Source organism: Pogona vitticeps, chromosome 6, assembly GCF_051106095.1.
Source record: "Pogona vitticeps strain Pit_001003342236 chromosome 6, PviZW2.1, whole genome shotgun sequence".
NCBI lineage: Eukaryota > Metazoa > Chordata > Lepidosauria > Squamata > Agamidae > Pogona > Pogona vitticeps.
The window spans coordinates 48903499-48931276 of record NC_135788.1 but is presented as its reverse complement, the minus strand read 5'-3'; the positions used below and the strand labels follow the sequence as shown (position 1 = coordinate 48931276).

General features: G+C 41.8%; 1 protein-coding gene across 1 annotated transcript; it reads left to right on the top strand.

Moving 5' to 3' along the window:
- Positions 1–138: 138 nt before the first annotated feature.
- MTURN (maturin, neural progenitor differentiation regulator homolog) lies at positions 139–27088 on the top strand. Its single transcript, XM_020812708.3, has 3 exons — positions 139–573; positions 24310–24432; positions 26526–27088. The coding sequence occupies exons 1-3, from the start codon at positions 412–414 to the stop codon at positions 26634–26636; spliced, it is 396 nt and encodes a 131-aa protein (XP_020668367.1). The 5' UTR covers positions 139–411; the 3' UTR covers positions 26637–27088.
- Positions 27089–27778: the final 690 nt, after the last annotated feature.

The following is a 27778-nucleotide window of genomic DNA, read 5'->3' as shown; positions in this document are numbered from 1 at the left end:
ACCCGCCGAATGACCCACACCCCCGACGACAACGCAGCCGCGCTGAGCCAATGTCAGGCGCTTGGTGGTGAAGAGGGACCGGGAGCCGGAGGAAGAGGAGGGCGAAAGGCGCCAGCCGGGCCCCCCTCCCCGGCATGTAAACAAGCCGTGCGAGCGAGCGAGGAAGGCTAAGCGGGGGGAGGGCGACGGCCATCCAAGGGGGGCAAGAGGGGCGCCTGGAGCATCCCCCCCCCCGTAACCTCTCCCTCCCATCATCTCTCCTCTCCTCGCGCGGGCCCAGCGCCCGGTTTCCCAGAGGGAGAGACAAGGGGCGCGGAATTGGAGCCAGTCGCACACCGAGGAGGAGGAAGAGGAGGAGGAGGAAGCGAAAGAAAGGCGGGCAGCAGGCGGTAGCCGCCGGGGCAGGAAAGGATGGATTTTCAGCAGCTGGCTGACGTTGCGGACAAATGGTGCTCCAGCAACCCTTTCGAGCTCATCGCCACCGAGGAGACGGAGAGGAGGATGGATTTCTACGCCGACCCCGGCGTTTCCTTTTACGTCCTGTGTCCTGACAACGGCTGCGGGGACAATTTTGTGAGTAGCGAGAGAGAGAGAGAGGCGGAGGAGGGAGGGAAGGAAGGAAGGAAGGGGCGAGAACCCGCCGTATGCAGCCCGGAGAGAGGCCAGGTGAGGGTCTCCATCTCCCGCTGCTGCTGGTTTCCCATAGAAATCAATGGGGTGCCGACAGAAAGAGCTCCCCCCCCTCACACACACACACACACACACTTTGGAGGGCAAGCCCACTGACATGGAGAGGTACGGCCTCTCGTTTTCTCCCTTCAGCGCTTTTCCTCGGGGTTGTTTGCTGTTCATCAGACAACCCCTCCCTCTTCTGTTTGAAAAAAAAACACAACTTACGTAGCTGAAATATCACCTGCCAATGAAGCAGGTGGAAGGTTAAATGGCGCGTTGCCTTCCTCCTGCCCTGGGGCGGCCGCTTAACAATGACCAGTTGCCTGGGAGCGGTGGGTTTCCTCCCATCACCCCTCGTGCATTACCCACACCGGCATCAGGGAGGAGTGCCCTGTTGATTTGCTCAAAGAAGTCTTAAAGCACACAGCCTTTATTCTGGTAAACATTCATCCCATAGCCAGGATGCACTGCAACACTGCGAAATAATTAAGTGGGAGAAGAGTGCCTCTGAGTTTGTGCAGAGTACCTGAGGCTCATTCCCCCCCCCATGTTATCTCAGCTGTGGTTAGGAGAAGGACATTTAGGAGTGAGAGACTTTCAGTAGGTGGCAAGTGGTGGTGCGTCCACCAAAGGTGGAGGACAGGCAGAGGCATTTGTCATTGCAGAACATCATCTGGAGGCACCAGCCTGCACATTGTGTTGTGTTACCATCTGCCAGAAAACTGCTGTGTTTGCAGTCCTAGACAGGAGGCGGGTGGGATTTGTTGGATCAAAATTTGTTACAGGCCTCCTATTGTGGAGTCTAATGGATGCCCAGGTTTTTCAAAGCCCTGGAGCTCCAGAGAACTGGGCTACAGACATATTTTGAAAATGCTGAGCAACAGGCCATCCTCCACATCCACTCACCAGAAGGAAATGGCACGGATTGGGAGGGGGTTATGGTTTCTAAGAGCCTGATAGATATGTGTTGTTGTTAACCAGGAAGTGGGGGAGTGAAGATTTGTTGTGGTCATGGATCTTGATGCAGGTCTGAGGTCCCAGATAGCTGCCACTTGCTACAATAAAGAAAACAGAAGACACAAGCATGGGGGGGGGGCACCGATTGTAGAAGGTGGGAAGGCTGTTGGAGAGAGAATGCACTTCTGACTCAGTTGCTGGACTCAGTGTCTAAATAACCTCCTGGTCTCTCTGGTTGACAATCTTGTTAGGATTTGCGATCAGGAGTCCACAGGTAGAAGAAATCTTTACAAAGCACTCCCTTGAATTTGCTTATCTGTCTGCAGTTGCAGGTATCAAATGGGGGTGGAGGGGCAAGGGGAGTGGGTATCACCTTGCACTTCCTCCACCAATTAGATTAACTAAAGGCTTATTCTTATGTACTCTTAAACCATTGTCTTATCTACCTACATTCCTGAGGAGAAGGTGGATTTTCCAGATGTCTCAGGAAATGGAGAATGTATATTGGTAAAATGGAGTCCATGATAAATTCTCTCCATCTTCTCTCTATGTCCCATTTAGCTACCTTGGGAGCTGACTTGCAGTGAAAACTTCATATTTGTTACACCATGTAGTCCAGAAATGTGTTTGGGTGGGGGATATCCCTTCCTCTTACCTCTTTGTATCTTGTTTGCATTGAAACCCAGACAGGTGGCAGCTTTGTATGATTTTGCTAACAGTAGCTTCAGCCACTGCTGGCTGTACGTTTTGCTTTGCTGAGGTAGCAAGTGTGTCTTAGCAGCACAGCTAATAATAACAGAAACAGAACACTTTCTTTTCCAGATTAGAGCACCAAAAAATTCTAAATGTAGGCTTAAAATGTTGGAGACCTATAGGTTGCTGCAAAAACCAACAGCTCTCTTAAATGCCCCCCTCCCATGTTCCCACTTGTGACAATTTGAATGACAGCAAAGCACCATCAGTTGAACTACTGTCCTGAAATATGTTTTGAAGGATTTATTGCCTTTATGTTGATAGGTTCCCACTCTCAGGGGACTGAGGTGGGGAAGATCAATTTCACTGTGAAATTCTTGTTATCTAAGTGTACATCCCTGGGGAGAAAAGGCTTGGGAGTGAATAAACATCAATATCCTTAATTCAGAAGTCACATAATTCTTGGATCCTCAGCCCAATACAAGGGCCCAATCTATGTGCCCTAAGGTGCAGTAATGATACAAAAATACATGTACAGTACTTCTTTGTAATTTATGTAGTAGTTAATTAAATGCAAATTTCTCTATGTATGATAGATGGCTGTCGTCATCTTTTTCTCTCAGGAGCTAAGTTAGTGTACAGGGTTCTGCTGCCCATTTTTATCCGCAAAACAACCTGGGCAGATGGACAGGCGGAGGGACAGTGACTCATACTGATCCAGTGTCACCAAGTGAGTTACATAGTGACATCCTAGCCTGACACTCTAAAGGTTAGAGAATTTAACAACCTTACTGGCTTTCATTATACTAATTTCTTCAGTTTCTCAATGTCCACTAAAAAACTGATCTTGGAAAGGCACCTGTACCAGCCTTTCTCCACTGTGTATCCTCCAGATGTTTTGCTTTTGTAAAAATCAAAACATCTGGAGTCATGTGGTTGGTAGAAGGTCCACAATATCTACCATGAGGCTGGTTGAAGTGAGCAAAGTAAGGAACACACAGAGTCAAGATAAAGAGAAGCAGTGTGGTATACCACATTGTTGGGGAACCTAGGACCCACCAGATGTTGTTGAGCTACAACTCCTGTCTATCACAGTTGCTGGTTGTGTTGGTTGGGGATGATGGGAGTAAGAGTCTGACGTCATCCAGAAGGATGTGGTATAATGGACAGGGATGTTGGCAAGTCTTTTGGGCTGAGTCCCAAGACCAGGCCCAAGTCTTTGGTACCAAGTCTTGAGTCCCAAGTCCCTATTAAAAACAGATCTTTTTCCCCCAAGGAAAAAAGGGAGGGGTGGCTAGGTCTGAGTTGTGAGTTGAGTCCAAGTCATTGAAAAAAACAAATAAACTAAGTTGAGTGTCCGGTGCAACTTAAGTCCAACTTGACAGTGAGCCCCAGTCTCTGATAATGGATAAATCACTTGACTTGAGACGCGGGGGAGGGGCTCTGGGTGTAATTCCATCTACTTATGAAGTGTACTGAATGGTTGTGAAAGAGCCAGTATTTACAAGCTCAGTGTTCCTCACTAGGTTATTGTGAGGTTCAAATGCAATAATCTCCAGTATGATGTTCTAAGAGAAATAATAAACTAAATGGGAAAGTGCTGCATAATCAAATAGTTCAGTATCTTTGAAAACAACATGCGGCAGAGTTTTTATTGCTATGAAAGTTTTGCAGGGAGAAATAAAAATGGATGGAAGATTCCTCCCACATCTTGCCCTCTGCTTGCTCGTGTAATTTGAGATTTTGCCAATTAACCTAGCCTAGTTTTTAGACCTCTTTTGAATTCCCAAAGAGAAATTACTCATACATTGAATTAGGTAAAACAAAAAAAGTTTATTAGGGAAAAAAGTCTTAGGCAGCATTCTCAATGACATCAGGGCTTTTTGCAAGGGAACAGTGGAGAGCAGATTAAAGTGAGATTATAATGTAGTTGTTGTTCTTGGGTCGTGTTTTGTAAACTTCCATAAACAGTTGTATGCCTATAGATCTGACTAATGGAAATCAAGTTTCTATTGACTTCTGTAGGAATCTTAAATTCATATACTTACTGACTGGAGGATTCTGGGAGTTGTAATCTTAAAAAAGTTATTTTTTAAAAAAAAGCTCTGGACAGTAAAATTTTTGCTTTTATATGAACACTGTCCAAAACATTTCTTTCATGCTGCACATAAGAGCTAATTCACACTTGCAAAGGAATTACGTACGGAATATCTTCTTACGAGCTGCGTTCAGACTTTGTCCATGGCTTCAAAAAGCATAAGTTTACAAAATCCTGGCCACTTTCCTTTCCTCCTCCTGTTGCACACCAACTTTAACAAATAAAGCATCAGATATTGGCTAATTCTCCTAATTTGTTAACTGATAAGAAGATCCTTACTTGTTTGGATATCATGGGGAATTACGGTTTAATGCCAGCCAGGATTTCTGTACAAAACCAGAGCATGTGGAGGAGAAGAAGGAGCTTGTAACCATGGATTCAAAAACTTGTGGTTTGTGAAGTACTGGAAAGTGGGCAATGGCTCATTTGACAAAGCATTTATATTAGATTTTCTCCCTATAGTATTCATGTTTTTTGTTCACTCATTCCTGAGAATTTAGATGTTAATCCCAACCCATCATATTCCTGTGTGATTCTTTGTTTTTGTTTGTTTGTTTGTTTGTTTCTGGGGTTTTTGTTTGGTCTCTGTCTCTCTTTTCTGAGTGCTAGTTGATTTTCTTTTCTTGATTATGTATACATATTGAGATAATCTCAGTGGAATCCTTTCTGGTGGCCATGTTACTTATGTCTTTATTTCTATAATGCCATCACTGTGTGCTAATTTACAGAAAGGTCCCTACCTTGAGGAGTTTGTAATCTAAAATACCACAAATAATAAACAGGAGAGGAAGGGGACATACATGGAGAAAGGAATGAACAAAGAAGTAACTTATGGTTGGTTTAGTTATATGGATTTAACGCAATATACATTTCAATGCCCAAGAAAGGCGATGCAAGGAATGCAGTAACTATAGGACCATTGCTCTAACGCGCAACATCAAATTGCAAATACTGTACCTGATTTGACTGAAATATGGTGGAAGGAGAATTTTATGGATATCCTGAACTGCAAGAAAGATGAGCAAGTGGCTCCTAGAGTAAATCAAGCCTGAACTCTCTCTGAGGAAGATGAGACTTGCTAGGAAAAGAATTGTCTCTTCCAATTGTGTGTTATACAGAAAAATGTACGAACCAGTACAAACCTTATGCCCTTTTTGAAGATAATCTGCTCCAGACTTCTTGGAGTAGCAGTGGGCCCTTCCACTTCTATAAAGGTTGGATTTGTTCTTGACAAATCCATGTTGGCTTCTAGTTATTACTGCACTGTTTTCTAGGTAAAAAGTATCCTTCCCTTGCTCTTTTATAACCCACAAATCATATAACATCCAGAGAGAAATGGACTCCAGAAGCTTAACAGATGTGACTTCTGGGCAGGATTGGGCTTCAACACGGCTACAGTACTTTCATTAGAAATCCTTCATTTGGATGCAGACATGTAACCATGTGAGTGCAGACGGCCAGTCCTGGCAGAAGGGAACAATGCCTGTCACATCACAGAAACACCTCACATAGGAGAAGGTGCTGTTTCCTGCTGTGTTCCTCAGCAGGTGTGCCTTCTCTGCATGGAGTCGGATGTTTTATTTTATTCATCCATGTATTCATTTCTAGTCTTCTCTTCAGTGAGTCCAGGATCGTATACATAGTTCTCCTTCCCCTTTTATTCTCAAAACCACCCCATGTGATAGATCAGGCAGAGACCAAGTTCTCCCATGTAGAAGTGGGTATTTGAAGCAAGATTCCCCAGATGTTGTGAAAGCTCAGCCTATCTCATGCTTGATGTGATAGCTGATTCAGGGAAGTAAAATATCCCTCAATATTCCACTCACTGAGCAAGCTTGAACTTTTATTGGAATCACTGGCCCATAGAGAAATAGAGAGGCATTTTTGGCAATCACTCTACAACACTGTGAATCTTTTCTGCCTCAGGTTTGTGAAAGGTTGGCTTAATAATCTTCTGTTGGTTCTTGTTTATTTGGGTAATTATGCAGACATCAAGAAAAAGGATGGTTGGTTTATTGATTGATTGATTGATTGATTGATTGATTGATTGATTGATTGATTGATACCCCGCCTATCTGGTCTACTCGACCACTCTAGGCGGCTTCCAGTATAGGATAAAACAATAAAACACAAGAACATTACATAATCATTTGATACAGTTATAATAAAATAGAGTGAGAATAAAATAAGAAGGAATAGGAAAAAAATCAGGTATTGACTGGAGGGAAGGCCTGGATGTACAATTTCATGTTTTTATTTGGGTTTTAAAGATTCCCAGCATAGGGGCTGCACGAATCTCTGAAGGGAGGTTGTTCCAGAGGCGAGGAGCCACCGCCGAGAAGGTTTAAGATTAAGCTGAGATATATTGCATCTTTACATAATAACGAAACTAATGATTTTGGTTGTTTTTTATTTTATCAAATCACTTTCTGTGGATACAGTACATTTTACGACGGCTGGAATAGCCTTCCTCAACCAGGCATAGTCCAGATTTGTTGAACAACTCCCATCGTCTCCAGGAAACATGCTGGAGATGGAGCCCTATGCATCTGGGGGAGAGCCCCAACTTGGGGAAAGTTCATCTCCAACATCATTCACAGCTTTAGATGCACTGCAGATCCACTTACGAGAGTGTGAGGTAGCCTTTCTAAATGTCAGGTTTTCCTGTGACTTTCCTGTGTCAATGTTACGTCTGAATGGTTAAATGAATGTGAGGTTCGTGGGAGTTTTCACTCTCCAAACTGCCTCCAGGAAAGCCAGAACAAATCTCTGGCGTAACACTACTTTGAAGTGATTTGTGACATGTCAGACTGACATTGGTATGACACATAAAAGTCTTTTGAAGATTTTTAAGGTCCCTGTCAATGGGAGGAAAAATAGCATCTTAAGTGGTCTAAGCTTCTTTACTCCTTGGGATTCCAGTCCTAAACTTGTCACCTGGAAGTGAGTCTCTCTGATTCTTGAATCTGGTGTTTTTGGCACTACAGCTAAAGTTGTGCAAGCTGACTTTAATATCAGATGTACTGATAACCTTAAGTCATCTGCTGGAGTGACAACTCTTATGCAGCCAGAATAAGTGTGAAGCATTGGGAGTCTTCAGAGAATCCCAAGGTTTGCAATAGCAAGGGGGGAAAATGAAGAGCCCTAAGGGGAGAATAGACCCAAAAATAGCTCAGTGAAAATGAAACATGTTTAGCAGGCACAGAAGGCTTCTGTTGTACCAGCTGGGCATTCTATTATGTGTTAAAATTGCTCAAGGACTGTAATTATAACTTTGCTGCTTTTCCTATACAGATCTGTTAGCAGGCTTGACTTTTTTTGTTGCTAAATTTGGTTGGTTCTTGTGGGACCTCATTCCTCTGACCTGGCTCTTCACACCTGGCTTTTCCTTTTCCTTGCAGTTTGGAGGGCCTGGTCTGAGTGGCTGGAATTTTATTGTGTTTTTTAATTGGGTCTTAATCAATATAAATCTTCACAGAGAGTTGCTTCAAGTTAAGAAGTCAGCCTAGGCATTTGCTGTTGTGCCTTGAGTCCTGTATCACAACATGTGACAGCAAGTGCCTATGCTAACTTCTTAACTTCCAGCAATTTGCCACTGAGATTTACTCCAACTGGGCTATGCTAGTAGGTGTAACAAGTAGGATTCTGGCCATAGCTTTATATCTCATCCTATCCCATCCTCTACCCCAGTTTACCTTCAGGCCTCCATCCCTTTGTTGTTAAGTGTTTAATCAGCTTTAGGTCAGATTTCCCTCATTTTGGACAGTTATCCCACAGTAGATTCTCAGTGTGGTATAGTGGATAGAGTGATGGACTAGGAGAATTGGGTCTGAATGGAAACTCACTGAGGGAATGGAAATGGTAAAACCACTACTTAAATATCTCACTTATCTTGAAAGCCCTGTTAGGGTTGCTATAAGTTGGTTCTGACCTGACTGCACAGAACACACAACTCACAATAGGCAAAATCTTCTTATAGTTATGCATGTTGCGGCTACAATAGTGCCATGGTGCAGTACTAGCCACAAAACACATCTGCCAGCATTTTGTGTAAAGTTTGCAGCTAGAATCAGGTGACTGATTGCACAATCAAATTGTGCAGTTCCCTGTTGCCAGCTATAAAACCTGCCACCTTTATATCGATGTACGTTTGTTACACCTGCATGAAGAGGATTTTGCCCTTTGCACACATAATTTGCATAATCTTGATCAGACAGTATGGCAGGAAAAGCACATCTTTTTTTAAAAAAAAAGCACATTTTACATTTTGCAGTCTATTGTTTCTCATGTTGCTATGCTGACTCTGCTTCTCCCTCCCTTCTTTTTCCAGCAGTGCCGTTCAAAAAAGGACTTTCATTTCTCCTTGCCTTATCTATACCTGCGACCGTGCCTGCCTCATGCTACAGTGCCTCTTTTCTCCCAGCCCAGCATGCGTTTTTCTTTTTCTTAAAACAACAACAACAACAACAACAACAAACTTCCCATTTCCCCTTCTTTTCTTTTTTTCTGAGCTTGTGGATGCACCTCACATACTGGGATGGCCCCAGTCCTCCCAATCTCCTGATCTCATAGAAGAAGGGGGAGGAGGAAGGTCCCAGTGTGAGAGGCACAGCCACAGCGACAAACTCGGAGGAGGCACAAAAGAAAAGATTTAAAAAAAGGGATCTGCAGGAGGAGGAGGAGGTGGGAAGAGATGAGTGGAAGATCAGACGACCAGGCAAGGTCACATGAATCTCCATTCTCTCTTGTTCCGATATCTGAAATTTCATTCCCCTTGATATTAGGTTAAGGTAAAGCATGCTGTCAAGTAGGAGTAGCAGCTTGATACTTCAAATTATGAAGTCCAAAAACAAGGTGCATTATACCTTTGTGTTGTTAGGTGCCATCCAGTCACATCCAAATTATGGTGACCCTAATAAGATTTACAAAGTCTGTAGGCTGTTCAGAGAGTGGTTTACCATTAACACACACCCTTAGAAAGATTCCTTGAACCCAAGTCTCCTGAATCCTAGTCCTGAACTCATATTCGTCTCTTTCTCCTTTTTAACAAACCATGTGTCTGGATGTGGGGCCATTTTGTAAGAAAAGAAATAAACAACAAACACTGGCAGAACTACTGATGCATAGCAGGAAGGATGTGGCATGACATGTCAGTTTTGTATGAACCTTGTATGTGAGGCCAGCCCCCAGGACTGGACATTCTGGAAGCAGGCTGGCTGCCGCTGTGGATCTCCTGATGCTCAGTTGATCTGTCAAATGCTTTTGTTTGCTGTCCAGGCCTCTCATTCCTGCCTGTCATTGTTCTGTTCTGAGGATTGTCTCCTATTGATAGCTATAACGTGGCTAATCTACTAGCTGTAGTAATTGCTTACTCTCTTCAGTCCTGGATCTAGTAAATTTACACATCCCTCTTAGTGAAACTTGCCATTCCTTCTTCCTTTCTGGTCTTTTTAAGTATGATCATATATCTAGGCTACTGTTCAGATCATTCATCTGAAATAACTGATTTGGCTGCTCAGATGTTTCAGCAAAACCAAACTGACCTCTGTTTATTTGCTCTCTTTATTATATGCTAATAGTTCTTGAGCTGCAGAAAATATAAGGAGCAGGGACATATCAGAGATTTACTAAGCTCTGCGGTTGGTTGGTTGGTTGGTTGGTTCGTTCATTCTTTCCCTGCCTTTCTCTTGGTACTGAGTCCCAAGACTTCCTGGGCTAGAGCAAGAGAGGGATCATTGTGGAGGTCATTCAGTGTCTTAGCCACCATGCCCCATTTCTCCCCCCCCCCCCAACGAATAAGGTCAGCTGGCACATCTTTTGCCACTCTAAGTCTTGCACCCAATGGTTTCTTAAGGAGGTGAAGGGTGGCATCTAACATCTCAATTCTTAAATGTTCAGCCTGATCCTGAACATGTCTACAAATGTCTTCTGCTATGCCAGGCTAGCACTTGCACTCCTACAAGGCAGTTGCCATGATATTTTCAAGCCAATATTCTGTGGCGTGGGGTGACCTGGGTGCTCCTCTGTGGCCTCTCTTTTTGGTGACCTGCTCCCATTCTACTTTGTTGTCTGATGCGGTCATGTCAATCCTTTAATAAATACTGTGGCACCCAGAAGCTGAACTACAAACTGGTAATATATGTTGAGTGGAATTTCAAGTCTTCCTCCAAACTCTTCATGTCTTTTCACTGAAGCCATATGTGTGAAAGTTATGTTACAACATCCTGTTGGAGAAGAGATGGACTGATGCATAATGACAGATGCAAAGCTACCCAATGAGCTTCTTAGCTTTAATACATATACACTGTCACTCTTAGCTGTACTTTGTAATTTTTCAGGAAACCTGCAGTTTTCTTTCTGTTCCAGAGAGCTTGCCCTTGAGCATTTAGAATATATGTCAAAATAATATAATAGAGAATCAGATAATATAAGCTCAAGTGACAAGCAGGTGAAAGTTATTAGTCTGATATATATAAGACAATGTGGTCTTGTATAGTTATCATAGAGTGATTACCTGAAATTTATGCAGCATGGTAATGAGGGTAATGCATGTGATGCATGAAATCACATTACATTATACTGTACAAGAAGGTAGCAGATAGAAAAGCTGAGTTGTGATCAGTATTTATAGTGCTAACAAAATATTGCTTATTTTCATAGCTTGTATCTTGATTAGGGATATGTACTAGAACCAAAATTTGGAATTCAGAATTACAGCCTTTTGGATTCAGAATTTAGAATTTTAAAAATTCTGAATTTCTGGATATACCTGAATTTCTGGAACTGTGCCTCCCAAGTCCCCCCCCCTCGCGGCCGATAGTGCCTCCCCTGGTAGGCCCAGTCTACTAAGCTTTCCCAGGCAGTAGACAGGGTCTACCGGGGGAAGCCCTCCCCTGGTAGGCCCGTCCACCCTGGGAAAGCCTGCGTCGGCCGGGGGGGGGAGCTCTGAGAGGCCTCCGGCAGCCGCACCGAAGCCCTTGGAGTCCTCCAGCAGCGGCGGTGGCGGTGGATCCCTGGAAGGCTTCAGAAAGGTAAGGTTTTACAGTGGTGCCTCGCTTAACGAGCGCACCGTATAACGACAAAATCGCATAGCGATCTCTTTTTTGAGATCGCTAATGCGATCGCTTACCGATGGCCTCTATGGCCAAAACTCACATTGCAAAGATCGGTAAGCGTTTCGCTTACCGATCTTCGCATTGCGACGCTGGGAAATCAGCTGTTCGGTGGCTCCAAAATGGCCGCTGGACGACCCAAAATGGCCACCGCAACCGTTTTCGCGCCCTGCCCTCGCTTACCAAGAGTGCGAAAATGGCGGCGCTATGAGGAAACTTCGCTTAACTGTGATTATAGAAGCCATTGGAACGCATTAAACTAAGTTTAATGCGTTCCAATGGCATTTTGCGTCCCGTTTAGCGATGTTTCCTCATAGCGAGGGTTAAACCGGAACGAATTAACCTCGCTATGTGGGGCACCACAGTATTTTTAAAATTTTATTTTAATTTTGTGGGGGGGTTTCTTGGGTGGCTTACGGATTAAATTGTTTTCATTGCATTCCTGTGGGGAATGCATTTTCAACTTGCATACTTTTCGACCTACGGACTCCGTTCCAGTACAGATTAATTCCGTAGGTTGAGACCCCACTGCACTGCTGTTTGGGGTACTGTGAACATTGCTTGTTTCTTCCTGCTCACCTGAGGCCACTCAGTCTCCTCCCCCGTGTCAGAAGTGTATGTACTTCATGGGAAGTTCCTATCAATCACAATGCTGCTTTGCACAGGAAAGATTTGCTGGGGGCTGGGAGTAAGTCCTTCCTTGAATATGATGGAGCTGTATGGTATGGCTATGGAAGTCAGTGTCTGGTGCTCTTCATAAGTCTCTTTCCTAATGACAAAAGCAGCAGCATAGCTGCTGACCAAGCTGACAGTGTCAGACTGAGTGCCAGTGCCATCCATGTCCTCTGGCATGCTGGTCCTTTGGGAGAAAAGTGCCCTCTTCTCCATCTTTTTTGGCCCCTTGTCCTGGCTGCCCTGACTGGATTGCCCAAAAATGTTACTGGAACATGCCTCACATTCACTCATATCTGTCTCGCCTTGAACCAGAGGCTTCTTCTATTGCGTGTGCAGCTGCCTGCTGCTCGTTCATAGTGTCAGTACTGAATAAGGCAGCTGGGTGACAGACTTGAAGGGGGGCTCATAATGGCAGTTGTGGGCTGCTTTTCTCTCCCCCACTTCTTATTAGAGCTACTGCAGTGGATGCAACCAGCATTTGTGCAGCCTTTCCAAGTGCCTACTTCTACCACACCCATTTCATACTGCCTGCAGACTCTATTAAAAAAGGAATGGTATCTTATTCTGCTACAGTAGAACACAAACCCTTCCAATGAAAATGAGAGAGAGAGAGATGTCTATTAATATATCTGCCTATATATGACAAAATCTGATGCGCCTGCCAGATATACCCCAAAGGGGCCCAAACCTAGTATATTTCTCAGATGATATATAATGTATTAATCTATGAATCTACTAACCCTAAACCTTGTTCTTAATTATAGTAAGTAAAAATATACAATGAGATGATGAGAATGTAAATGTAAGCTGAGAGTTCAGAAAATGACACAGAGAAAACTGCTGCCGTGCAGGCTTGCACCAGAGCATATCCTAACAGCGAATTTTCAGGGGATTTATAAGCATTTAGGCCCAGCTTTTGATTTGAAAGAACCAATGTGGGGAAAAAACACACCTTCTGGTGTTTGTCTGCTTCTAGATTTCATTAGTGCAGACAGACATCATATATAGGTTTTGTTCTCACCCCAGCCCTCCTCCCTTGTGAAACCCATGGCAACTCCAATCAGGAGATACTGAGTTATCTGCCCCCGTTACCTTTGGTGCCAGAGTGTCTTTAAGTTTCATATCTCAAGGGATCACTCTAGGATGCCTGAAAAAATTGGTTTCACTTTTTCCTCTAGGAAGCAGAGATTGCTTTCTAATCTACAAGAGAAAAGGGACTCCAAATATTAGGAATTATTATTACAGATATTCAGAACTATCGAATTTGAATTTGGATATATTCGGAAGTATCCAAATAGGGTATTATTTAGTGAATTCCAAATATTTCTGAATCCAAATGCACATCTCTAATCTTAATATACTTCTCCTGTCCTAAGCATTCTACTTTATAATGAATGTGCAAAGAGACACTTCCTTTTGAGTACCACATAAATAAATCAAGCTCATTTCAAATGCACAACTGCTTTTATTTTTATGTCAGGTAGTATTTTTGAATGGGCTAAGGAAGGTTGAATTGCAGAGTTCACAATAAAAAAGCATGCATATTTTAATACAGTATTTTACTGTACCTCCATGCAAAACCAACAGCATCAGCAATACTCATCACAAACAAAGTAAGAATAGCTAGAGTATCAGCTTCCAGGATGCATGTATTTAAAAGAAGGTTGTAATCATATACAAGTCTTCAGAAGCACTGAACTAGATGAGGAGAAAAAACTATTTTCCGCCAAGGCTCTATATTTAGAAAATATTTTCTACCAAATAAAGGCATTTGGCATTTCTGACTTAAAATTCCCTTGTAGGTCAGCTGAAGTTAAACGGACTTATTCATTTATTTATGAATGTTTGCATTATATTTATTTCTTGTCTTTGCTCAGAGGAGCCAAACATGGCACACACAGCTTTCCCACAGCCATCCTTTTGCCCTGACAATGACCCTATAAGGTGGGTCACACTCATAGAGTGTGACTAGCTCCAAATAAACCAGCAAGCCTCAAGTCTGAGCAGGGATTTGAAGCTGGCTGTTCCCAGTTCTAGTCCAGCACTCTTACCCGGCAACTCCCAATCCAGCATTCTCTGGATATGTTGAGTTACAACAGTCATAAGCCCAGGCCAGCATGCTTATGGAAGATGAGAGCTATAGTCAAATATACCCTGGCAGATATTGTAATCAGGCAGAGTAAATGCATATATTCTCAATAAGGACAACATTTGTAATTGTTTTTTAATTTGTCTAATCATCATGTCATACTTTGCGCTCATTCATCTCTTTCCTGTTGCAGTTTTGCTCAGTTTCAGTAGGTGGCTAAGCAGAATTGTTTCCTGTTAAATATGTACAGTATAATGTTACATTTTTCTCACACTGCTTTGTGCAAAAGTGGGTCTTCTGTTTTGTTTTGTGAGTTGGTTGTGAATTAATCTAAAATCTATTGCATGTGTCTCCTGGAGTTAACTGAGCCACTGACCTTAGATTTAGCTATATAATATACTCAGAGGATGGGGAAAAGGCTTCAAGGTACAGCAAGGGCTGTCAGATTGTTCCCACAACACTCATGCTTGTACACAAGAGGAAAATGGGGCCGGTGCAACTACTCCTGTCATTTGGGTGATCAGTGCTTGTTTTCTGGCAGAGCTCCTGCACATTAAACATATGAAGTACTGTAGTAAGCATAATCCAGCAAATGAAGCTAAATCCACAAATGAACCTCCTTGTAGGGGAAAGGTTCGATTTGAATGGAAAAATGACAACTAGAGATGGGGGGTATTTGTATATGAATATCTCCACACAGCTGGACTTAACCAGGATCCGGGCTCCGGGGCCAGACCATCCAGTCACGCATCCTGCAGTCACTCAGCAGCCCTGCAGAGAGACTCATTATCCTGAGTGGCCAGCCAAGCAGGAAGAGAGCATCGCTCTGGGAGCAATTGGAAGGATGAGCAGGATCGTCACTGCAGCAGGACACATGAGTGGGCGGTCCAGCCCCAGGGGCCAGACCCTTGTTAAGTCTAGCTGCGTGGGGATATCCGTATTCGTATATGAATACCCCCATCTCTAATAACAAAAGTCACTCACTGAAAGGGGTAGAACGTAAGTCATAAATGGCTATGGCTCACTGCAGTTAATGAAACCTGCACTCTAAACATCACTTAAGATTGGACTTAACTCAGTTGTAATTTTTCATTGTGGTGCAGCACAAGAATAGACGTTCGTACACAGACGGCTACTGGGACATTTAACAAAGATGCATGGTGTATACTTGCATTCTTTATCAAATCTATCTGTTTTAACAAGCAAGAGATAGCCTATCTAAGCTAGCCAGTTTTCCTGCTTTACTGAGAAAAGTCCACTGTTTGAATGTCTATCAGTAAAGAGTTTGTGTTTGAAGGTATGCTCTAAGAATTTCAAGATAAGAGGCCTTCAGTTTTCCCACCAGCAAGTAGCACCTGGACAGAAGACTGAGCAGCACACAGGAGTTTATATTACTGACTCAAGCTTCATGAAGCATTTTGACAGAGCACAGTGTAAGCACTAAGAAAACATAGACCACAGTGCCATTCCATAAGTTGCATAGCATCTCATTAGTTTCTGTTTTTGGAAGCCAAGGAGTTATACATAGATGGAACATGGCTTCTTTGAACTGCATGTGGTAATCAGTGTTTCACTCCATCTATTCTGGACCAATTTTTTTCTCTCTGAATTACTATCTATGAATAACTTGGCTCTGCTCTCATGCTCACAGGCTGAGTCATTTCTGGAAAGAAATCTTTTGTGCCAGGGCGGGCTCTGTGGTTAACTATGGTAAAATATAAATGCCTTTTTGTCACCAAACCACAGGCCACTATCAAATAGCAGCCTTCAAATATTTCTAGATATTTGTAAATATTCACAGGTTTAATTTCCATGTATGGCTGCAACTACACAGATAAATACTATGAGATTTGCTGTGGACGTAAAACATTCACATTTTTAAAAAACTGGTTACGGGATGCAAAGGTGAACATAAACCAGCCTGGCCTTTTTTACTTCCAAAATGGAAGGTTTTTGCCCTGCCCCGGGGGTTTCAACTTTTAAAAAGCCAGAGCAATTTGAAAGGTGTTTTCCCTGTATGACCAGTGGTTTCACTCTCCAAAAGGAAGAGAGGAGTGACTATGGATGGTATTCTGGTTACATACTAAGCTGGGCATTATGTTTTGGACAGTGAGAACACCCACTCCATGATCTTTCTCCTTAGTTGCTCTAAAGTATTTAATTTTTTAAAACCAACTACTGTACTGAGTTTAGCATTAGCTAGTACAAGTGGTGCCTCGCATAGCGAGGTTAATCCGTTCCGGATTAACCTTCGCTATGCGAAACCATCGCTCAACAGAACAAAAAAACCCCATTAAAACGCATTAAACTTGGTTTAATGCATTCCAGTGGGCCCTAAACTTACCGTTGAGCGAAGCTTCTCCATAGGGGCGGCCATTTTCGGGCCCTCGCAAAGCGAGGGCGCGGCGGGAAAAGTTGCGGTGGCCATTTTGGAACCGCCGATCAGCTGTTTTCCCCCGCTTCGTTGTGCGAAAATCACTAAGCGAATCGCTCAGCGATCGTCGCACAGCGAAAAAACGCCATAGGGGCCATCGCTGAGTGAACGCTCCAGCGATGGCCCGGACCCCCTCACTATGCGAATTCATCGCTCAATGGAGCGATCGCTAAGCAAGGCACCACTGTATATTCAACAAATAGAGTAACTGGTGGGCTGTTAGACTCTTCTACCTCCATCCTTCTCTTGCACCCTTTATGTGCCTTATTCTTCCCTTACATTTCAGAGATAACCATGGCTCAGGATTATATCTGCATGGGTATTCTGGCTGGTTAGTATTATCAACTATTTGTCTACCTACTTTTAACCATAGTGTGAATTATGATTTGACCTAACAATAGCTAGCAAAATACCACTGCAGATATTTAATTATTCTTAGGTCCCAGTATTGGGAGGGAAGAGAATACTCAAGGAAGACATGGGGAGGAAGGAATGTATGAGGGTCCATGTGTGGTCTGGATCAAGGCCACTGTTATGTTGCAATGTGATGCAGCTTTACATTTCGTACCCACACTGCTCCATGCAACCTCTGGCTTGTCTTTACACAGGCTTGAAATCAAGCTTTTTTTCTGGATTGTACCATGGCAGGCTAAATTGTGGGGAAATGCCTGACAAAAGTGGAAGAAGTATTCAGTTTCACCCCCACAAATAATCCCCACCTTGCAGCCTGAGAAGGTGCAGTTCACTTCTTGATTGTTCTGAAGTAGCCCATAATGCTGACGTAGGCAATACAAAAGAGAGAATAGATGTGCTCTAGGAAAGATGTGACTAATGGTTGTTGTGGGTTTTTCGGGCTTCTTGGCAGTGTTCTGAAAGTGGTTCTTCCTAACGTTTCGCCACTCTCTGTGGCTGGCATCTTCAGAGGACAGCAAAGTATTCTGTGACTATTTATACCTGTATGCTTTTGTGCTTCTGTCATTAGGAATCTGATTATAAATGTGCTTATATAACAAGCCTTTCAGAAATGACTTTGGAATCACCTTCTAGATCTGCCTATCTTTGGTGAAAGGGCACACCTCATTTTTGGAGCCTTTCAACCCTGCTGCATGCAGGACCCATATCATTCTGCCGCCTGAACTGTTCTAAGCAAACATTTTGCCTCCAATAAAAGAACTAAGCTTAGTTTGAAGTTGTTTGTCCCATGGTAAATTTAAGAATTTCCATATTCAGATAAACCTGTCAGATAGCTCAGTGGTTTAGGCATCTGGTTGGGAATTCAATTCTCCCCCCCCCCCAACATGCTTTCTTAATGGGCTGGACTCAATTATCAATCCATAGGATCCCTTCCAACTCTGCCGTTCTAAGGTGGTGGTGATGGTTATTAATGTGTTCAAGCCATCACCTAGTCCCCCTTTTTTTAGATGACAGGCCTTTTGTGCATGCTGTTGACTTGAGTTGACATTACAGGTCTTCTTCCTTAATTTTATCCTGGAAAACTGTAGTCTGTTTTTAGAGTCAAAAGGTGGTAAAGAGCTTTGGTGCCTATCAAAGTAATTTACACACTACTAGTGATGACTTCAAAAGTGTGAGCTACTGTTGGCTTCATCATGTTCTTACATCACAGTAGGTGTGCTAATAAAGGACACTTTATTACTTCATTTAAGCCAGAACAGCTAAGCAAACTACAGTCTTTCTTTTTGCTCTTTCTTTGTTGTGACATTGAGACCCTCTTCTCTGGTTTATCTCTCACCTAACAAACAAGCAAACTGTACAGGAGCTTCTCTTGTCATGTATACAGCTCCACCAGCTGCTGGTTCATTTCCAGACACAATCCAAAGTTCTGTTTTTAACCTGTAAAGCTCTGAACAACTTGAGTTTAAGTTATTTCAAAGGCAGTTCCTCACTACAGTATATAAAACTGCCCAAGCTTCAAAGTCATGGGACAGACCTATCTCTCAATCCCACTGCCCTCAAAAGTGCATTTGGTGAGGGCATTCTCTTACACTGCTCCCAGACTACGGAACTCCTTTCCACAGGAAGCCATTTTTGTTGTCTCTTCAGAAGTAGGCAAATACCTTTCTTTTCAGGTAGGCTTCCTCTCAGTGACTGACTGACTTTTTAAAAAATGGGGCTGTTATGTTTTTGTTGTTTTAAATGTGTTTTGGAACTTTTAAAATTTACTAGTTTTCATATTCTAATTGTTTTTAAATAGTGTAATCATTTATTGGTTTTTAAGCTTTTAACAATTTTATTTAATATTGTAAGCTGATTTTGGTCCTCCTGAGGAAACATGCAGCGTGTAAATATTTTTTTTAAAAAAATACAAACATTACTAGACATTCACTGGACAAAGACAAATTACAAAGGAAAACAGCTGAATGCAACTAAATCAACCTGTATCTCACTTGGCTTGAACAAAGATAAGGACTTTTAATCTCATTACGTATATCAATCAGCATATCCAGGCACATTTGTCTGTATTACTGCCCTGTTGTCTATAGCAGAGATGATTCTCTAGCTAGACTATGAGACAAAAGAGATTGCTTCTGCCTTCAGTTAAAATAGGGAGTCACCTTGGATGAAAGTTTACTTGGGTGACTGAACTTACTATTATCCCTTCAAAAGCTTATGGCCACTGTTAATAGTACAGTTGCTGGCTGGATAGCTCTGTTCAAGTATCTGGCTGCAAAGCCAAAGGCTGAGAGTTCAGTTCTCCACTGTGCCACCTGTGAGTAGAGCCAGCCTGTGTGGCCTTGGGGAAGCTGCACAGCCTCAGGGTGTCCCTAGAAGAAGGGAATGGTAAACCATTTCAGAGCACAGTACTCTTTAACTAGAAAACCCTGAAAAGAATCACCTTAAGTCAGAATTAATGGCACATTATTAATAATAATAATACAGGCTTTCATGGTTTGGTAGTTACGTCTGGATTATATGCAGTGAGTGATGTAGTGGCCGTGTTGTTTATCTCAACAGCTGGTGCTTTAGGTCAGCTGGCAGTGCTAATTCATGTTTTGGGCAGGCCTCCAGAGGGTCCTTAAAGATAGAATGGAGTTATTTTCCTGGAAAGGAGAACCAGTATTTTTACAGATCATTTCAAATTTAGGACTCATGATGAGTCTCTCAAATTGTTTGTTGTATTCTGTGTGTCTCTAATCTGAATTAAAAGAGTCATGTGTAAAATAAATACTCATATAATTTGGTAGCTTGAAAAATAATAATATAGTTGCCATTTTCTATATCTTATTTCATTCTGTTCCACCACCCCCATAAGCGGTATGCATATAAACTGCAGTTTGAATACAGTGGTGCCCTGCAAGACGATGCTAATTCGTTCTGCGAAAATCACTGTTTTACGAAAACATCGTCTTGCGAAATGCAGTTCCCCATTGGAATGCATTGAAATCCATTTAATGCATTCCAATGGGGAAAAATCGTCATTGTTTTCTGAAAATGGCCCTAGGAAAGCCGTTTTGATCAGTCAAAATCACTGTCTTGCAAAAAACCATCCCTTAAAAAACCATTTTGCGAAGCGCGGACTCGGCTGTCAAAATCGTCGTCTTGCGAAAAACAGTCCCCCCTTAAAAAAAAAAAAAAACACCATCTTGCGAAGCATGGACCGAAACATCATCCAGTGAAAATCGCCCATAGGAAACACTGTTTTGTGAAGCGCTATAGCAATCGCAAAAACTCATCGTCTAGCAAATAAACCATTTTTCGAGGTAATCATCTAGCGGGGCACCACTGTATTGTACTCCATGCATCTGAAGAAGCGGGATACGTCCATGAAATTTCATACCAAATAAAACATGTTCCTTTTAAAGGTACCATGAGATTCTTAGTTGTTTTTTCTGCTAATAAGGCTGTCTCCTTGGATTAAAACAAACGAACGAACCAATGTTTTCTTAATCGCTCATTTCCTCCTGCCCATCAGCTTGCTGCAAATGAAATATATAATTACAGAATGTCTGTAAACATGGAAGTATCCTTCTTAGAAACTGGGCTTTCTGTTTCCATTATGGTAGGACTCAGCTTCTTGGTAGAGTGATTGTTGGGATGTGCAGCTTTCATTGACTGCTAAGTCTGTTTTGCGCGGGCTGAATTACACCACACCAGGCTGGTGTATTTGCCTGCAGAATAGCACAGGGCTGTAGTTCTTAGGGTTTGTGATTGTGTGCCCAACTGGTTCCTGATAGATTTGATAAGAAAAAAAACTTTGTAGGGACCTTTTGCTTTGTGTTTTGGCAGTGAATCTTATAGGTCAATGTATGTTCCAAAGCAGCACCTAGGTATTTGGGGACAAAATAAATATCTTGTTTGATGCTCTTCCAGGTAACTTGAAGTTTCCAGGATGCCTGCTTATTTCTGAGATGAAAATCATGTATAGAGCCTTAGTAGGGTTGGGTTTCAGGTGGTTTTTGTCATAATATGCATCGAGTTCTAATGCATCTGTTAGGAGATGCTCCACTGTATGAAAACTAACAGAAGAACATGGTCAATGGATTGCAGCAGCATATGCATGTTGCTTACAAACACCAGAAAATTCTCATCTTTTTCAAACTGTTTCTTAATTGGTTGTTTGAAAATTTTTATTGCATTCAGAGGATGAGCTCTGTGATGAAAATGGTTTCCTAGCTTTATGTAATTTAATTCCTTTCCGATCTATAGAGCAGATACCATTTCAAATATGTCCCCCAAGCTTTCAACAAGTTCCAGAACTTTGGAAGACATAATGCAAGTCCTCCAGCTGATAGATTGGATTGAAATCTAATAGGGACATGCAACTACAGTAAGCTCATTGAATCAGTAGGGATTTGGTGAGTCAATACCTGTGTAAGTTTCATTGATTCAAACTTAGTACTGGATTTCAGCCAGGGTCTATCAACAAGTTCAGATTCACTTGGCTCTGCCTGTGGTGTTCATTAATCTTCTTTTTTCTTAGTATAGTGATCACTATATTTTGCCTTTTCTGCTCTCTTCCTTTGAAGGGCTTTATGATGTGCAAATGGCCACTGGATACATAAGTCATACTATCTATTCCAAGGGAAGGATACATTTATTTCTCATATGTTGTTATTATTAATAATGGTTTTATCCTGCCAGTCTTCCAAGATCAAGATCCCTCCCCTTTTATATTCTTATGGGGTGGATTAGGCTGAAAAAATGATCTACTACTTTTAACCCATGTCTACCCAGTCCTAGCCCAGATGTCTGCTCAATGCACTGCACTTGCCTTGTTTTGTCCTCTTAGATCTTGAAGTCTTATCAACAAAACAATTTGTAACCAAATTAAGTGTTTCATTTGTTCACATCCTCTCTCCGTTTTCTGAAAGATTGTGGACATCAGTGGATTAATATTGTAGCAACGTGTTGTTGCAGACACAGTGGATGTGAATTTGTCCAAAACAGAGATGTGTAGGGAATAAAAAGAGTGGGTATGATGACTAGATAGTACATGATGGCCAGTTAGGTTAGTAGGAATGTCAAACACGTGTAACCCAAAGTGGTGGAAATGTCATAATGCTGCTGGTGTATTTATTGCCATTATCATTCTTATCATTATTTATTGCTTAGCTAATAGAGATATATAAGTAGATAAACTTAGGGTGCAGTCACATGTGCCAAAAGAACTTCAGTGATATCCATTATTCTGTTATTCAAATTGTTTCATTAATTTCCATTGACATGATACGCAGGTAACATTGATTCATTTGGCCATGCAGTTGTTGTTTTTTCCACCTTGCCAGAATGGCCATTTAAAAATGATCCGATTCCTGTATCACTTCAGTCCTTATCATTTTGGTGCATGTGAACATTGGTGTCAATTTATTTACTTTGCAAATGGATGGAGTTTTGGGATGCCATGGCCACTGCTCTTGTACCCTTGGGAAGAAAAAACTTAAAATGCTTAGCAGTAAATCACTTACTTTTTCTTTTATTTTTTTTCTCCACAACAGTTGAATGATGTATTATTTAGCCAATGTCTTCCCTATTGTAAATGTCATCCCTGCTTTTGTGTGGCTTATGAATCAAATTCTAATACTGCCTTCTACAGTTTTACATAATTGCACACAAATGTATATGCAGCTTTAGCCGTATATTACTTACATTTAAAAAAAAAAGAATTTATGGCACCGGGGACATAGAAATGGGATGGAAAAGGAATTTATAATATAAATTATGGTATTGCACATGTAGCGTACGGAACTACATAGCAAGAAATAGCAAAAAATGTACCTATTGGACTGACAGCCATTTGAATGGGCCAGCGATATATATATCATGTGACTATACATACAACTATATAGATATTTTAAAAAGAGGAAAAAGAAATGATTCAATTGTCCATGTGATTAAGCCCTTACTTGAGACAATGAATGGAGACCTTTGTATCTTCTGATGGAGTAGGGGACAAAAAGCAAAAAACAAAGCGTGCTGCTTATATACCGCCCCATAGCGCTTCAAGCACTCTGTGGGCAGTTTACAAGTTAATTATGCAGGCTACACGTTCCCCCCCCCCAGCAAGCTTGGTACTCATTTTACCGACCTCGGAAGGCAGTTTTTATTACTGCTACCTCTTTATGTATTGCTAGCTTCTCCGCCCTCTATCAGACAGAACAAGCTTGCATAATTATTTTTTGAACTACAAACTCAAGAATCCCACAGCCAGCATGGCCAGAGGCTGGCTGGGACTTTTGGGAGCTGTAACCCATAAACCACGTTTCCATGTTCTGTCCAGGTTTGGGGAATCATGCCCCCACCCGAGTGGGCCTCCAACTGCCCTTGCTTGCCCATTTTGTCTAGGCCCAGCTTGTATGTCAAGATAGAAGAAAAGCAGGGTGAAGCTGCTGCTTCTCACGCCTGCTCTCCTACTAGCAGAGGGCAGGTGGACCATGTAAGGAGCCTATGAAAGCTCCCTGGTGTGGCAGGGGCCCAACGCAAGTAAAAATGAGGACAAAAAAAATTCAGTGCTGGACAAAACTAGGAAATGTTTAATAATAGCTCATCAATTGTTCAACATCTTTCACAGCTAATGACTCCTTCAGGATCCAAAAGAGACTGAATATTTGCCCCCTTTTTCATTTGCTTTACAAAGTGCTGTGTTCCCCTTGGTGTTCCAAGTACCTGACAGTTCCAGCCTCAGGCACTGACCCTGGTTTCTCCTTGTCTGCACCAATGCATGTGCTTCGTTTTTCTTCTGAATACCTCAACTGTTACACAAAGATGGGATGGGGACAAGACCAAGGCTTGTACACTGTGTATGCGGTGGGGGAAGGATAATTTGCAAAAATTCTTTGTTTGAATTGCTTCGTATAAGCAGGGCAGAAAGGACTTCTTGACATTTCCTGTAATTTAGGTAGCAGTCCTATGGCAAGCAGAGGACCTGGACCACCCCTACACAGCCACTGGACAACAGAGGGCTCAATGGGGGCCTCCACTGATTTGGGATTTATGTGTTTTGATGTGTTGTGTCCTTCAGCTCTCGGTAGGTCACTTCACAGTTCCTTATCCTCCACATTTCAGGGTTTTGCCTGATGCTTGGTTTGTTTTTCCCCCACCCCACCCTTCTTTATCCTTTCAGCATGTCTGGAGTGAAAGCGAGGACTGCTTGCCTTTCCTGCAATTGGCTCAGGACTACATCTCTTCCTGTGGTAAAAAAACACTCCATGAAATACTGGAAAAAGTCCTCAGATCATTCAGACCTGTAAGTGCCTGTTTTTCTTCTGTTCAACTGTGGCAGTGGCTTGGCTCAGTCACAGCAAATAGCAGCTACAATGCACTACTATTGTGGTTTTTCATAACCTCTCCTAAGTGTGTGGAATTACATGTCTATTTTGGATAGTCTGCCTGCTTTTCTGCTCCCTTACTATTAGTTTCCACATGAAGATTTCAGGTTGGGACACAGAGCAAACTATGGGTTTCCCATCCATATGAGGAATGATCTGCGGTTTTACTTTTGCATGGTTTATCAGAAGACCTGTGGAATAGCTGGTGTTTGAGGACTTTGTGTGGGCTTTTTCCTGTGGAATTTCATAAGCCCTGTATGTCTGTTCCCTTTCTCGGCCTAATAAACATGCACGTAGGGCAGCACAGTAAACCATCTCTCTGTGTTGCTGTTTCTGTCACATTCTACACCTGGAGGAGTGGGTTCAGAAGGAGAACATTTGTTATCCATAGAGGTAAGGAAGGATGGTCCTATACCAACAGTTCAGGAGCAGATTAAGATATGCTGAGGCTAGCTATGTCAAGTTTAAGCTTTGCTATAGTATTACAAAACAAAGTGCATTTATTTAACATTTATTTTTATATTCCCATTAATTTATTTTATTTAGGGAACCCTCATAAACTGAAGCTGTATACCACAGGTTACTTGATTTGTGAATAAATCCAATAATGGTTATGGTTTAGAGACCTTGAAAGCCCTGATATTGTAGAGGTGGGATTAAAGGGTGCTTAGAAGGCCTTTCCCAATTTTGCAATCTAAAGGTGGGGCCTATATTGCCACTCATCTCCCCAGTTTTTAGGGACGAGACTCAAAAAGTCACCTTGTGTCTTTGAAAGACAAATTTCTTGCAAATTTTGGAAGATCCCCCAGCAACCTTGGCCTCCCAGATTTTATTTTTTTTAAAAAAAAATCCACTAGGAGGCAGAAGGGACCCCCTCAACCATGGTTAGGGGTCATGAGAACAGGTATAGCCATCTCCTGTCCATGGATGGCCATCAGTCCTTTGGAGATTACACCCACCCACCCACACTGCAATCAGAAGGTTACAACCACAACCACCACCCCCCAAGTCCCGAGCATCAACCACCTGCAAGGAAGTTTTGTGAAAAGCAGCAGTTAACAGAACTGTTCAAGCAAGACAAGGTGTCACCCTCTTTTCATCTGCCTTCTTGCCCCCAAGAAAACATTACTTATATACAGTCAGGCTAGTGGCCTAGTATGAAACTTGTCAACAATTCTCTGATTTTTTTCTCCAATCTGAAGTCTTATCCGAGTGAAAATGTCCCCCCAAATTTGACAGCACCCACTACTGAGCTAAAAAGAGGCATATAAATGTGGGCTCCTTTACACATTCTCTTTTTTCTCTATAGCTGTTCCCAGACTGTAGAACTTTTTTGTGGCAGAAGGCTAGGCTGCCATATTTCCACCTGCAAACAAATACTTTCCTATTTCAGCAGTTTTTGGCAATTGATGGGTTTAGTATTTTGCCACCATTAAGATGACACAAGACTTCATCTGATACCAGCAGTGCCTTTTCCCTTGCTCCTTGTGTTTTGTTGCTTTTCCTAAAAGGAAGCTTTAGTTTGTTCCAGAATTTTGTTCTGGAGAGCAGAGTTTAGCACTGCAGCACTTTCTGTGAAGAGCCCATTTTCATATCAGAGCTTCCAGATGGTTTTTTAAAATTAGCCCACTCTTTAGGCATTTTATCAAAAGTAGCAAAGTTCCATTAAGAAAGGTCTCCAGAAGAAAAGGGGTTTGCAGAGATGTCCTTCATTAACATTCAATGTGAATTAGAGACCATTGGAAATGGCACGGCTAAAAAATCTTGTAAATAAAAAATAAATAAATAAACATGAACCCCAAGAAGTCCCACAGTGGGGGATTTGAATGTTTGCTTCTTGGGGATAAACTCTTAATCTGCAAGCCACCAAGGCTACACTTTCTGGTTTTAAATTTATTTCACTGGTGCTGCAAATATTGTGCAGAAATTGTTCCTGAATATTATCAATACTATTTAATTTTTACTATTTCACATGATGCTTACAGTGTATTTCTTTCTTGTTTACTACTAGCTATTGGGGCTTCCAGATGTAGATGATGATGCATTTGAGGAATATAATGCAGATGTGGAAGAAGAAGAAGCAGAAGCCGATCACCAGCAAATGGGCGTCAGTCAGCAGTAATATTCAGAGGAATTAAATTTATATTTTATCCTACCAGGAGTCTTATGCTTCTGCATTAGCATTTTTTTAATGAGTGCATCACACTGGAAAAATCTAACTCTCAAACCCAAAGCATTAAAAAAGAAAAGAAAACAACAATATTTTTAAAAATCTGTGATGAGCATTGCTAAGAAGTGGCCTGAATTTAAGTCCTGCTTCAGTGAGATTTCCATGGCATTTTCTCAGTAGCATTCTGCTATTGTTAATTTAGAACTAGGATTTTTTTTTAATCTTGCTGGCTTGTCTTTTTTGTTACTGTTATTATCATATTTTTGTTTGTTTGTATAGGAGAATTAACATTTCATTGAACTGAATGTGATTTGAATGTAGGAACTGTTTGGTTGGTGTATTAAGTACTTGTGTGACCTTACTGAGGACCATCCATGCAGAGAATAAATGCAATCTGCACTTTCTGTTTTAGAGCTCTCTCTTTTTAAATGGAAAACAAAATAAAACCTAGATTACCAGTGAATGTTCTAATGGTTAGTGTTCCAGCAAAGGGCATAATCCGGTCAAAATGAAACATTTCTAAATTCCCTTGGTTTCATCAGGATGAAAGATTTAAACATGTATTTTTTCACTGAAGTGAAGTGTAATGCTTGTAATTTTCTAAGGAGGTCAAGAGCTTGATGCGTATTTCAGGCACTACTTCCTCTCTCCTACAGAAATCCACCCCTTTCCATTGTTTCAGTTTGATAGTGATGTAGCACTATATCTGCCTCCCTGATCCCCCCATAGTTTGAATTTGGAATCCATGTTTAAATTAATTTGCAAATCCAGGCTAAAATTCACTCTGTATGCCATAACCAGTTGGTACAGTCATAACACTACACTGTTGTTAAGACCAACACAAGAAGAAAGAAGTAGTAATTTGAAATAACATGGGATGTTATTTCAAACAAGTAACAATTTACTGTTAGCTGATGCTTTTTAAAAAAAGTAAGGTGTTACTTTAAGGGAACCATGTTATTAACACTTTATAAATGTGTTACTCTTTGGGGATTTTTTAATTATTCTTTTTCACAGACAAAAAGATAGCTCAAACGACACCCCCCCCCCCAAAATAGTTTTAGTTCTGGTTAGTAAGCGTTATTTATGCTGAA